This window comes from Fulvia fulva, chromosome 13 (genome assembly GCF_020509005.1).
Source record: "Fulvia fulva chromosome 13, complete sequence".
In the NCBI taxonomy this organism is placed as follows: domain Eukaryota; kingdom Fungi; phylum Ascomycota; class Dothideomycetes; order Mycosphaerellales; family Mycosphaerellaceae; genus Fulvia; species Fulvia fulva.
The window spans coordinates 99,751-111,906 of NC_063024.1; the positions used below are offsets into that span (position 1 = coordinate 99,751).

At 54.2% G+C, this 12,156-nt stretch overlaps 5 protein-coding genes across 5 annotated transcripts; 2 read left to right on the forward strand and 3 right to left on the reverse strand.

Annotated features, from left to right (window-relative positions):
• Positions 1-553: 553 nt before the first annotated feature.
• On the reverse strand, positions 554-1,119 carry CLAFUR5_14098 (uncharacterized protein; the record flags this gene model as incomplete). The annotated part of the gene is made up of 3 exons (XM_047913246.1): positions 554-751; positions 816-881; positions 946-1,119. The coding sequence occupies 3 exons, from the start codon at positions 1,117-1,119 to the stop codon at positions 554-556; spliced, it is 438 nt and encodes a 145-aa protein (XP_047769767.1).
• Positions 1,120-1,925: 806 nt separating this feature from the next.
• CLAFUR5_14099 (uncharacterized protein) lies at positions 1,926-5,132 on the reverse strand (the record flags this gene model as incomplete). Its single annotated transcript, XM_047913247.1, has 1 exon — positions 1,926-5,132. The coding sequence occupies one exon, from the start codon at positions 5,130-5,132 to the stop codon at positions 1,926-1,928; it is 3,207 nt and encodes a 1,068-aa protein (XP_047769768.1).
• A 420-nt stretch (positions 5,133-5,552) lies between these two features.
• CLAFUR5_14100 (uncharacterized protein) lies at positions 5,553-6,582 on the forward strand (the record flags this gene model as incomplete). The annotated part of the gene is made up of 5 exons (XM_047913248.1): positions 5,553-5,579; positions 5,633-5,881; positions 5,937-6,092; positions 6,154-6,289; positions 6,341-6,582. The coding sequence occupies 5 exons, from the start codon at positions 5,553-5,555 to the stop codon at positions 6,580-6,582; spliced, it is 810 nt and encodes a 269-aa protein (XP_047769674.1).
• A 69-nt stretch (positions 6,583-6,651) lies between these two features.
• CLAFUR5_14101 (Conidial pigment polyketide synthase alb1) lies at positions 6,652-7,638 on the reverse strand (the record flags this gene model as incomplete). The annotated part of the gene is made up of 2 exons (XM_047913249.1): positions 6,652-6,699; positions 6,739-7,638. The coding sequence occupies 2 exons, from the start codon at positions 7,636-7,638 to the stop codon at positions 6,652-6,654; spliced, it is 948 nt and encodes a 315-aa protein (XP_047769217.1).
• Positions 7,639-9,050: 1,412 nt separating this feature from the next.
• On the forward strand, positions 9,051-10,934 carry CLAFUR5_14102 (Efflux pump dotC; the record flags this gene model as incomplete). Its single annotated transcript, XM_047913250.1, has 4 exons — positions 9,051-9,227; positions 9,283-9,725; positions 9,777-9,906; positions 9,957-10,934. 4 exons carry the CDS (start codon positions 9,051-9,053, stop codon positions 10,932-10,934), a joined length of 1,728 nt encoding a protein of 575 aa, XP_047769372.1.
• Positions 10,935-12,156: the final 1,222 nt, after the last annotated feature.

Below are 12,156 nucleotides of genomic sequence, written 5' to 3' on the forward strand. Positions count from 1 at the left end.
TTTGTCAGAACCACCTGGGCAAGTTGAAACAGATCGACGGCAGCTAGCGAGAGAGGCAGGAGAAACAACATACGCCCTACGTTTACGAACCTGCGGTCGTATGTAATCGTGGGCAGTGGTGAGAGCCAGACATAGCTCTGCTTTCACCACATGCTTGACCTCGATTCACTGACCTCGATCGTTCTTATCTTGACTAGTCGGTACAAAAGCGCAGACATCGCCATAGTGATCACGGCGTTTCGTAAGCGCAGACCAGCCAGGACGAAGGCCTTCTCGTTCATATCCTCCGCATCAAACATCCGAGAGACTTGGCACAGCCCGAGGGCCCATGATGGCGGGAGTTGTGCTCACGATCTACGCCGGCGGTACAAATGCAGTCCTTGTCATGCTCTCCAACAGCTCCACGAAGTCAAGAAACCTCATCTCATCATTCATACATCTATCCTATCCCATCATCTTTACTCATTACTCCAACCTCAACACCAAGCACCCTTCCGTCTATCCATCTATCCATCTTCCATACCCACCTACACCCCCTAGCCCGGCCACCCATCTACCAAACCCTGTTATTCCAGTTATAATTATACCCATAGCCCCGTCGTCCATTAAAAAACCTCACCCCACGGTTCCGTCCATAGAATCCCCCACGGTTGCCAAAGAAGTTCCTGCGACCGTTACGCCAGAAGATACGATCATCGTAGACGTCGAGGTCGTAGGAGTCGTTGTCGAGGAAACGTTTGGTTAGATGGGACTGTAGGGACGTCAGAATTGAGAGGCTTGAAGGAACAGGATGAGATGACAGGGTCAAGACTCACCTCCTCAGGTTCAGCGTCACGGCGAGTCAATGGTGCGTCAACGTCGAAGTCTTCGAGGTCGCGGTGCTGTGGGGGGGGGGTGTCAGGATGATGATTGAATGTGGATGGGGGAATGGCGGGAATGGCGTACAGTGAGCAATGCATCAAGTTCGTCGGGGTGAACTTGACGATCGTAGGGCTCATTAGCTTGGTCGGCGCGGGCTTGAAGGCTGGCCTCCATTGCTGGGCCGTCGTCTGGGACGGGGATGGCGTTTGCTGTCAGAGCCAGACTAGCGATAAAGGCGGTGATGTGGTGGAGCTGCATTGTTGCTTGATGAACTGATGGGATACTGTGATGAAATGGTGTAAGCTGCTCCTTTGCTACTGTGCTGTTGATGATGTTGCTGATGATGAGTCTCGATATCAAGGACTCGTCGCCGCCTTATGTATCTTTCCTACCTCCATCTCCATCTCCACACAACCTGTCGGCCTGTACCTACAGCTCCGTCGGAGAACCGATATGTCATCTCTACACACGATCACTGCAACAGCGCACTTGGCTCACGGCGCCAATACCTCGCACTGTTCGCTTTTCACTAAACATGACAGGTACGGCTGAACGGCACCCCGATGCAGGAATACCAGATCTCTGCACTACCTGTTCTCAGTCTATTGCGTAGGATCAACACCTAGCATCACAGCTTCTATTAGTCGCGGCGGAAGTCCGGATCACCGCTTGACTGTGGTTGTGAAGGCGGTCCACAGCCACGAAGGGTGAAGTATGCTGTCATACCAACAGTCTGGGCATTGAAAGTCGAATGACGAGCCATTCTTGATGCAAGGCTACGCTAATTTCGATGCTTGCCCCCGTCAACGCTTCTAAAAGTGGTTCGCGGATGCTGGGGGAGATCCTGGCATTCGAATGATTCCATACTCCGAACCAATCTTGAATGTGAACTTATGGAATCTCAGCGGGAACGTCTCCTGGACGATCTTCTGGAAGGAGGAAGAGTAGTGCAGTGCTCTAATCAGGAAGCTGTCTCATGGAGTGATCACTTGCCCAGAGATAGATCAGTGCACAGCTATCCAACACTTGTAGTAATGCCCAAGGAACCACAACCATCATTTCCCTCAAGCATTCTCATCCCCGCCCCCTCCCATCTCCACCATCCTCGCCGCCTGCGTCCCAGCAAATAAATCACTCCCATCAAACGTCGACTCATCCTCTCCCAGCACATCACTCTTCGTGGGCGTCTTGAAACTCACAGGTCTCTGGCTCGGCTTATTCGTGCTAACAGCTCCCAGAGTCTGTCTCCTGGCCGCCAAGATCTGCTGCGTCTTGGAAGGCTTAGCCGGGCCTCCCATACTTGCTCTAGTCTTAGTCACAGTGGCAGGAACCACAATGGAACGTCGCGGACGCGGCCGCTTTGGTGTACGGCCGTTCTTGGACTCTTGGGAAGAAGCATTGGAGACGAAGGAACCGTTCATGTCTTGATCGTGATCTTGGGGCTCGATGTTCATACCGTCGTTGCCGGAGGCCGGGGTGGGTGGTGTAGGGTCTTCTTGCGTTTGTGGTATGTCATATGCGACGGACTCGCGGGAGCGATGTGGTAAGGTTGTGCGGGCTTGGGATTTATTAAGTCCCATGGCGGCCATGAGGTTGCTACGCATGGCTTCGGCTTCGGCGATCTGTTGATCTTTTTGCTCGCACTTTTGCTGGTAGCGAAGGACTCGTTTCTTCAGGTCGGTGATCTTGACATCACGAGCCTCTAGGTCGGTAGTGTATTTGTCCTCTTTCTCCTGCGAGCTCTGATGTAGTTCAGCAATCTGTTGCTCGAGGGTTTCGATCGCTTCTTGATGGGTCTGCGCCAGATCCGATGCCTGCTGTTGCTTGGCGTCGATGGTACCTTGCAAATGAGCGATTTGCTGACTTGTGGATCGGACCAGCTCCACACGCTCAGACTTGAGCTCTTCAATGTGGCGGAGCAGTTCGGATGCTTCTTGTGTTCCGTGGACCAGGTTGCTGTTAGCCGCAGCAAGATCAGCTTGAAGCTGCGTGTTCGCGACGTGAAGCTCCTCGTTGATACGCCTGAGATCATTGATCTGTGTCTCGAACTCAGTCGTCTGGGCGTCCTTCTCCGAGATGCAATCTTCGAGGCGATTGCACTCAGCCCTTGCATTGATCAAATCATCTTGGATAACAGCCGTATCACGAGCTTTGGCGGTCGCTTCCTTAGCAGCCTCCTCCAGCTGTTCTTGAAGATCATCAAGCTCTTCCTCCTTCCTCGCGAAAGCGGTCGCATGGTCGAGCTCGGCCAACTGTTTTGCTTCATTGAGCTCTGCAAGCTGCTTCTTGCCTTGAGCATGAGCCTCACGTAATTTCTCTTCCAATCGACTGACACGGTCCAGCAGTGCATCGTTCGCGTTGCGGCTATCTTCGAGCTCCTGGACATTGCCATTCCGCTCGGCCTCGAGGGCTCGTCTTCTTGACTCAAGATCCAGATTTCGTGACTCCATCTCTGCGAACGCGCTGTTCAAATCCGAGTTTTGCTCTTCTAACAGACGACATCGCTCTTGCTCCTCTCGTAACGGCTTCTCGACGTTCTCGCACCGAGCCTCGAGACTTGCGCAAGCTTTGGTGAAAAGCCGTGTCACTGCATCTTGTTCGACCTGTGCTCTTGCATTGAAGTGCGTGTGCAGAGCCTCCCGCCAATCAATCTGGTCCTTGCTGTCGAGCAAGGCGTTTCCTTCAGTGACGGGGAAGTGATCTCGGTATGATGGCCGATCATGATTGCATTCTAAATCACCCCGTGCCGAAAGAGCATGCAGTTTGAGCAGAAGGGAAACAGTCTGTGAGGCAACCTTTCCCCGTTGCGAAGCCCTCAACAGTAGGTCGCTAACAGTGTGTGCAAGATTCGATCTCTTACGTTGCATTGCTTTGACACACCAACCACCCGAAGTCTTCTCCGCGAACACGTTCTGCGGCGAGCTGAGAGTCTCGTGCAGTCGCTTCAGACTGTGATTGAAGCCTTCATCGCCGAGAAGCTCCTGTATCTGATGCGCGCTCGTCTTGTGGTCTTGTAGGACAGCTAGAGTGTCTCGCATAATACACGAGATTGCGTCCAAGCCCACAGCATGATTTTGGGAATCGTCTTGAGCTGCGAAGTCGACGCTCTTCCGCAGCAGATCGCTGATTGATGCACGAGCCAGCAGTCCCGAGAAGACATCTCGATCTTGCGGTTGCGAGCACAAAACGTGTGCGATCTGAGCCACTCTTGGTTCCATGAAGGTACGCTCAAGCCCTTGCAGTACTGGGTGAGGCAACGAGTCGATCTCGCATAGTTTCCCGACGAAGCGCAGTGCAAGCGTGCGGACGGTCTGATCGAGCTCCTGGTCACACAGCTGGTTGTGCAATTTGTGAATCGTGGTCGCATTCGACATGCACCAGTTCTTGCGAATGTCGGCAGGAACTGCAGTGACGATATTGTTGGCCAGCACCAAAGCTTTGATGTTATCGGTGGTGATACCTCTGATGGCTGAGTATGCAATGAGGACGATGAGTTGCATGCTCTTCTCAGCTTTCTTGCCCTCAAAGAACTGCTGCATGGCTTCCGCTCTCCATCTTGAAGAGGTTGGCGTACTTGCCAAAAAGTCTTGCGTGCTGTACGAGCTAGCAGTAGGGCGGAAGTCGGGGTCAACCGAACAGCGAGCGATGTTCATGATCGAAAGACAGTAAAGGCTGAGGCAACTATCACCCGAGCCGGCTCCTTTCTGCAAGATGTCGATGAGGTGATTCTCGAAGGTAGCGAGCGTGTTGGGATTCGGCGTGCCGAAGAGGATCTTCCCAGTGCCTCGGAGGAGCATATGGACCGGCTCGATTGTGGTAGTGGACGGCTTCTTGGCGGCATTTTCCACCAGCTGCATGAGAAGTGTCTGTGTCTCGGCTGGCAGAGCGACAGTATCCGGTAAAGGGGTAGATAGAAGAGCAACACTTGCTCTGGTATGCTTCGACTTGGTCGGCCCCTGCTTCGCGGCCTGCGCTACCACGCCATGGAGAAGTGTCGGCTCCTGGCGTAAGAATGCATCTCGACATGAGGGGTTGCTGGCGAACTTGGCGACCAGATCCAGCACGTACGGCCATTGTTGCAGGCCTTCGAGCAAGCAGGAGACGAGTGTCTCGACCAGACATGGGTTTGCGGCAGCCCATTGTGTGATGTCGGCGTCGCTGCATTGGGTGATGACGATGTCGCGGAGTGTGCGCAGCTGACTTGGGTACGGACAAGATGCGATGCGCTTCACCTCCACTGCCAGAGCGTCGTAGGGTGTCGTCGTCGCCATTGTCGGGCTGATGTTTGCCGCCTGGTCGACGATGTCATGTCGAGGAGATGGCGCCAAGTCAACAAACGCGTCGCGTCAAAGTGCGGCTGTCGTCAACGGCGACGCGCTCTTTCCTCACCACCCATTCTTTCGTCCCTTGAGACGTCCAACATGAACAACGCGACATCCATCTCGCGTCTTGCCAACACTCCAGAGTGTCCGACACCACAGCAATAAAATCCTTCAGACGGACGCCAATTCATAGCTGCGTCCCTTGTGGACAGGGCCTTGTCCATTGATTCTAGCCGTGCTGGCATCGGTAACGCTTCTTCGCACAACACATCGCATGGTGAGGCGTATGCCCAGCAGCTGTGAGACGCAGCTCCGACTGATGACAGGACCTTCATCATAGAGGGTCTTGCGACGATCCTTGTTGGTGCGATGTCTTGGTGGTTTGTGTTTGACTGGGTAATACATCGAACAGCTCGACACATCCGAACTACTGTGCTGACTACTTCCAGCCCGATACGGCTACTTTCCTGGCCGAAGAAGAGCGCCTACGAGTACAACACCGCCTCGCCCAGGACAACCTATTCCAGACCGGCAAGGATCACGACAAACGCCACGTCATAGAAGCATTGAAAGACTGGAAGTGCTGGGCGTACAGTGTCACCGAGGCAGGCAGTTTCATGGTCATATATGCCTTCAGCCTGTTTCTGCCCACGATCTTGGGCGGCATGGGGTATTCAGGCACGCATGCTCAGCTCCTGGTCAGTAGCTGAACAAAGATGCCATAGACCGCCAACAGCTGACGTCCAGCTCTAGACTGTCCCACCCTACGCGGTCGCGGCTGTAATGACGGTCGTGGTGAACTGGATAGCAGATCACACGCAGCAGCGAGGGATCTGTACTATGACGATTGTCGCCTTCGCTATTGTGGGCTTCGCTATGCTCCTTGCGAGCGATAAATCCGCATGTCCAGTAAGCAGGCCGACTCTTTCTGATTTGGTCTAGAGAATGCTGACCTCTCATGCTCAGACAGGCGGGAACATTCTTCGGCGCAATGGGAATCTACCCAACCATTCCCAACGATCTCTCTTGGGCGGCCAATAACGTCGAAGGCTCATATAAACGAGGTGTACTGCTTGGGATTGTTGTTGGAGCTGGGAACATCAATGGTCGGTACCCACAAATGACCCGAAACTGCAAGCTAACAGCGTTTCCTGTAGGCATCGTATCTTCCAACATCTACATCCAATCTGAGAAGCCACGCTACAGGACCGGTCACAGCGTTGTACTGGCATATCTCATCCTGTTTCAGTTCTGTGGCACGCTGTTCATTCGAACGAAGCTGGCGCGGGAGAACAAGAAGCGCAGGAATGGCGAGCGGGACTACTTGTTGGAAGGGAAGACGGAGGATGAGATTGTGGTGGCCGGGGACAAGAGGCCTGATTTCATGTATACACTTTAGAGGAAGCTAGTCGACATTTTCCAGCACTTCCATCACGTGGGCTTCACACACCGGACCTCGACTGAGCCATCACACCCCCATCGCCCTCGCCAAACACCCCGCCACTCTCCCCGCCGCCTCACCCCTCAGCATCGAGAAATGATGCGCCCCCTCCACAACCTCCACATGTATATCCTCCCCATTCAACAACTTCTCCCACCCCATCGGCCCAAAATCATCCCTCTTCCCCAAAACCCACTTCATCTCCTTAGAATCATCCTCGAAAATCTCCATCACTTCCACTCCAGACTTCTTCTCCACCCCTTCTAGAACGCCTTGTCCGGCATTGATGATGTACGTACTCGGCTCCCGGTACGCTTCACATGGTCTTGCGCGGTATTTTTGGAGATTGGCGGTGTTGGCTTCGAAGTGCTCGAAGACCCAATCCGGAGGCTGCCGGCCTCGGGAGTCGAAGATTTGCGTTGATTTGAGGTATGTCATGAGGCGTGAGGGTAAGCGCTGAATGTGAATTGGACAGGGCGTATCGATGAGGATCAACCGTTCGACCTTCTCACCCATCCGCTCTAGCGCCTGCGCAGCATCGAACGCTGCAATCCCGCCGGTGGAATACCCGCCGAGAAAGTACGGCCCGCGCGGCTGACGACGTTGGATCTCGGAGATGTACAGTGGCGTAAGATGTTGTGGACCACATTTCCAGTTCTGTGGGGTCTTGAGGTAGGGGCAGTTGAGGCCGTAGACGACGAGGGAGGGGGAGATGAGTGGGAGGTGGGTGTAGGAGGCGGCGGAGCCGGAGCCGTCGGGGAAGAGGAAGAGGGAGGTTGTGGCGAGACGGGGCTTGCCTTGGAGGAGGACTGAGGTTGCGGGTGGGTGGCTGGGCGCTATTGATGGGGCTGCTGCGGCCTTTGTTGACTTTTGGAAGGCGTGGGAGGCTGCTATTTGGGCGCGTTTCCATTGTTTCTCGTCGAAGGATGGGGTGGAGAGGACGTCCGTGGCGAGGGCTGGGTGTGGTGGTTTGGGAAGGCTGGATAGAGGGGGTGTTGCTGTGGCGGCGGGCATCTTTCCCTGGCCGTGCTGTTCCTGGTGCTTGCTGGTCTGTCTGGCTGATTTCTGATCTCCGACAGCAGGTGAATTGTACCTGACGACAGTTATGTGGTCGAGAGATACTGCCGTTGCTTCTGTTTACAAATGACCTGCTGCTCTGCGTCCTAAGGATCAGCCTTATGGATCTTCGTAGTCGCTCCTTCCAGCGGAAGCATCAAACCGCAATCGCAATCAGAAGTAGCTTGGGTCATCTTTTAGCAGAGCCTCCTTTTGCTGAGACCGGACTCCGATGCTGGCTCGTGAGATATATCATGGCTGTGTAACGCCCTCTCGCGGGTCCCAAGCTTGAACATCGAGATCGCGATCGAGACCTGTGCTCGCGATGATGCTCGATCTGTACAGATTTGACTCGTCTTCAGCGTATATGCTCGATAAAATACTACTCCGTGACCAGTGTATCTCAGCCGTTACATTGGTCTACGTGACGTTCGGATCATACTTAGGTTGAGCAATCATGTCATGCATATGACCAAACGCCTTCCAGGGCAGACAGAGCCACTATCTTCGCAGCGGACCAGACTCACTGAGTTTGATGACCTCGACTGCGATCCAGCATCGCGACTCTCTGTACCTGTAATAACATGACCTATAGCATAGCTTAGCCGTTCACCAGCAGTCGCGTATCGTGCAGGCGGGGTGCTCTTTCGATATCGCAAGTCAGGCTGATGCGGCCATCACGCGAGACCAGGACATGCGGTCTTGGGCTGCTCCAGTGTCCAGGCTCATAATCTACTCACATCCTGCTGCGTTAAAGCGGGAACGACACGCGAGGCGCAGCCCTTTGTCCTGGAGAGATGGATCCCAGAAGAAACAGTCATGATGTACACTGTCAAGAGCCCATGTCTTGCACATCAGCCTCACCATGAATCTGTCTGCAGATCGACACCATCGCCAGGCACGGACTTTCATATGTCCACCACCGTCCACGTCTTGAAAGATACGACGTGCCTGTGCGGACTTGCTTTTGATTCTAAAGACCGACGTCGACTTGTCCGATGCGAAGCTTTGCAAGCTATACCCCCTTCGTCTTAGCGCTTAGCTCTTGACCAGTCATCGCACTCCCTCGAGCGGCCCGCTCACACCCGCAACTTAGATTTAGATATGAATCGCGAGACCATCGGCCTTCACCTCCCACCCAATCCCGGACCAGCACGAAGCGTTCGCAGCATCTGGACTTTCCTTTGACCCATGCACGAACCTCCGTTGGGTGGGCGAGAAATGCGGTACTGGGGAGTGGTTTGAGATGACGCGCCACAAATGAGTTTCGATATAAGGTACGGAGATTGTACTTTTTGTGGTTCGCTGTGACTGTAGAATCCTTGCATGCCACTCTTTCGCCCTTTGGTTTGAGGGGAAACGGCACAGTAATGTCTCTAGACCACAGCAAAGCGGACGACCTGTCCGAAAAGGAGCCGCATTTACCATCGAGGAGTGATGGTGGTAGTAATGATGTTGCTCCCGAGGAAGAAGAGAGTGACGATGACATGGGAGCGCTGGATGGAAAGCCGAAGAGCTTGATTGCAATGGTAATGCTTGCGTTATCGGTAAGATTTCCACAACCACAAAACCAGGAAAACAATATCCTTACGACCCCCAAAGTTAGCAGTCTTCCTCTCCGCCCTCGACACCACAATCGTCACCGTCGCCCTACCCGCCATCGCCGAACACTTCAACTCCACCGCATCATACACCTGGGTGGGCTCCGCGTACCTCCTCGCCAACGCAGCATCGACGCCCATCTGGGGCAAGCTGGCTGATATTTTCGGACGCAAGCCTATGCTTCTGCTCGCAAATGCGCTTTTTATGATCGGATCATTGGTTTGCGGTCTCTCGATCAATGTTGGTATGTTGATCACAGCGCGTGCTATTCAAGGTGCCGCTGGCGGAGGTCTTTTGACGCTGGTTGATACCATCATTGGTGACCTGTTCTCGCTTAGGACGAGGGGCACGTACTTGGGCATGATTGGTGGTGTGTGGGCGATTGCTTGTGCTCTGGGTCCGGTCGTTGGTGGTGCTTTTACGTCTGGTGTGACGTGGAGATGGTGAGTGATACGATATGCTGGAAGACTGGAACGTTGCTGACTTACGTCTAGGTGTTTCTACATCAACTTGCCGATTGATGGCATTGCATTCTTCATCATCCTCTTCTTCTTGAAGCTGAAGACACCTCGGACGCCCCTCATCGAGGGCTTGAAGGTCATCGACTGGGCCGGCAGCTTTTTCGTGAGTACGCTTCGAGCGAGTTAGAGCAGCAGAACCTGACCACCTCCCAGATCATCGGCGGCACTTTGCTATTCCTCTTCGGTCTCCAGTACGGCGGGGTCACCTTCCCGTGGGATTCTGCGACTGTCATCTGCCTGCTCGTCTTCGGCGTCGTTTGCGTCGTCATCTTCGGCTTCATCGAGTGGAAGTTCGCCAGATTCCCGATAATCCCGCTTCGACTGTTCAAGTACCGCAACAACGTCGGTGCTCTGCTGGTGGCCTTCTTCCACTCGTACGTCTTCATCTCCGCATTCTACTACCTGCCACTATACTTCCAGGCAGTCAAGGGAGCGTCGCCAATCCTGGCAGGTGTATACATCCTGCCTGCTGTCTTGATGACGGGTGTCAGTGCAGCCGCAACTGGAGCATTCATCGGAAACACTGGCAACTACCTCATTCCAATGTACTTTGGGATGACCACCATGGTGCTCGGATATGGTCTCTTGATCAACTTCCAGGCCAGCTCTGGCTGGGCAAAGCTGATCATTTACCAACTCGTCGTCGGCATCGGCAACGGTCCAAACTTCCAGGCTCCGTTGGTCGCACTCCAGACCAAGATCAAGCAGAGTGATATCGCCACTGGCACGGCCACCTTCAACTTCGTGCGCAACATCGCTACTGCCGTCAGTGTAGTCGTTGGCCAGGTTGTCTACGCAAATCAGCTCAAACACATGACCGGTCGTCTAGAGCAGCTCGGTCCGGCTGCCGAGCTCATCAGCTCTGGAGACGCCGGCGCGAATGTTGAGATGATCAACGCCCTTCCAAGGGACCAAAGAGCCATTGCTCGATCGGCCATTGCAGATGGGCTTTCGGCGATGTGGATCATGTACACGGCCTTTGCCGCGGCGGGGCTGGTGTGCATTCTACTTGTCAGCAAGACGGAGCTGACAACCACACATGAGGTGACAGAGGTCGGTCTAGCTGCGCAGGAGAGGGCTGAAGCCGAGCGCAAGGCAGAGAAGCAGGCGAAGGATGTAGAGAAGGCTTAGAAGTCCCAGTTATGAGCTAATGGGTGTGATAGACGGTACGATTCTGTCCAAGTTTGCGTTACGAGGCGATGATGATTGAGCGATAGACTGCAGTATACCCTTTTAGCATGAAGCAAATAATGAAGACTTAAGCTCTGATGATCACTGTGCAGCACCGCTTCTTCTAATGTTTGGGTCCTTGAGCCTCGAGTCGATGGCAGACTAGGGTTGGTCGTGACGTGCTCCAGACATCGATAAAGAGAAGAACACGCCTAGAGGTTAAGTTGTCCGGGTACGGAGGCCACCGTGTCGGACATTGGAGTCTGTCGGCGCGGTTGCCGACAATGCCAGGTGCCTTCTAGATCAGCAGCCATGCCGTCTGCGCTCATATCACTTTGGGGCCATTTCAGTCCATCTCAGTGGTAGGACGAGCTTCCGTGGCGGCGGCATGAGCTGAATCTTGAGGGTGAAGTCTCGCTTCGAAGGTACCTTGACATGTCGCTGAAAGTCCTTTGGGGGACGCGCTACTGCTCTAGAATAGCCTGTCGTTCGTGCTGTCCCGATAAGGGGTCACTGAATACCCAGATGGCCGGTGTAGTTGAACGGAAGATGGCAGGAAAGGGTGGACGGCGAGACCGTCGGGAGCCGTGATCGAGGATACGCAGTACGCCGTATACCTGAGCATGGCCTTATGCTCCCCATGCCCCGGGCCCGGCCGTCTACAACCAGTTTCCTCGATTGCAAGTCGCGGCAATGCATCACGTTGTCCGGCTGATGTGAAGTCAGTCTCCTGGCCTTGGATGAATGTCCTACGTCGCTGTGATTCACACCTTCGACAGCGACATGGAGCGTCCGATACATGCTGCCGTCAGCCTCGCGAGTCCGCTTGGCTCTCCCCAGTCTCGACTTTCACGATGCGTCAACGAACTTCAATGCGGCCTGAGGCGGTCTACGAACGAGAACCAGTACACCAAACTCCACGCCGAAGACAACGGCTCTCAACGCTGCCTGCATTTAGTCGCAATCGCGAGGATCCTCTTCATACAACACAGGTGGAGTTCCCACGACGACGTAGCAGGAGCGATACGGAAAGAGCGTCGGTCTCGGATTGGTGCCATAACGGTATTACTCGAGATAGGATTCACTGTTGAGCGATGCCAGGTCACTGCAAAGACGCGGGAAGGTCGATGAGGACGAAAGGTTAAGCATCCGAAATGAAGAGCTATGCCGTTGTAAGGACACA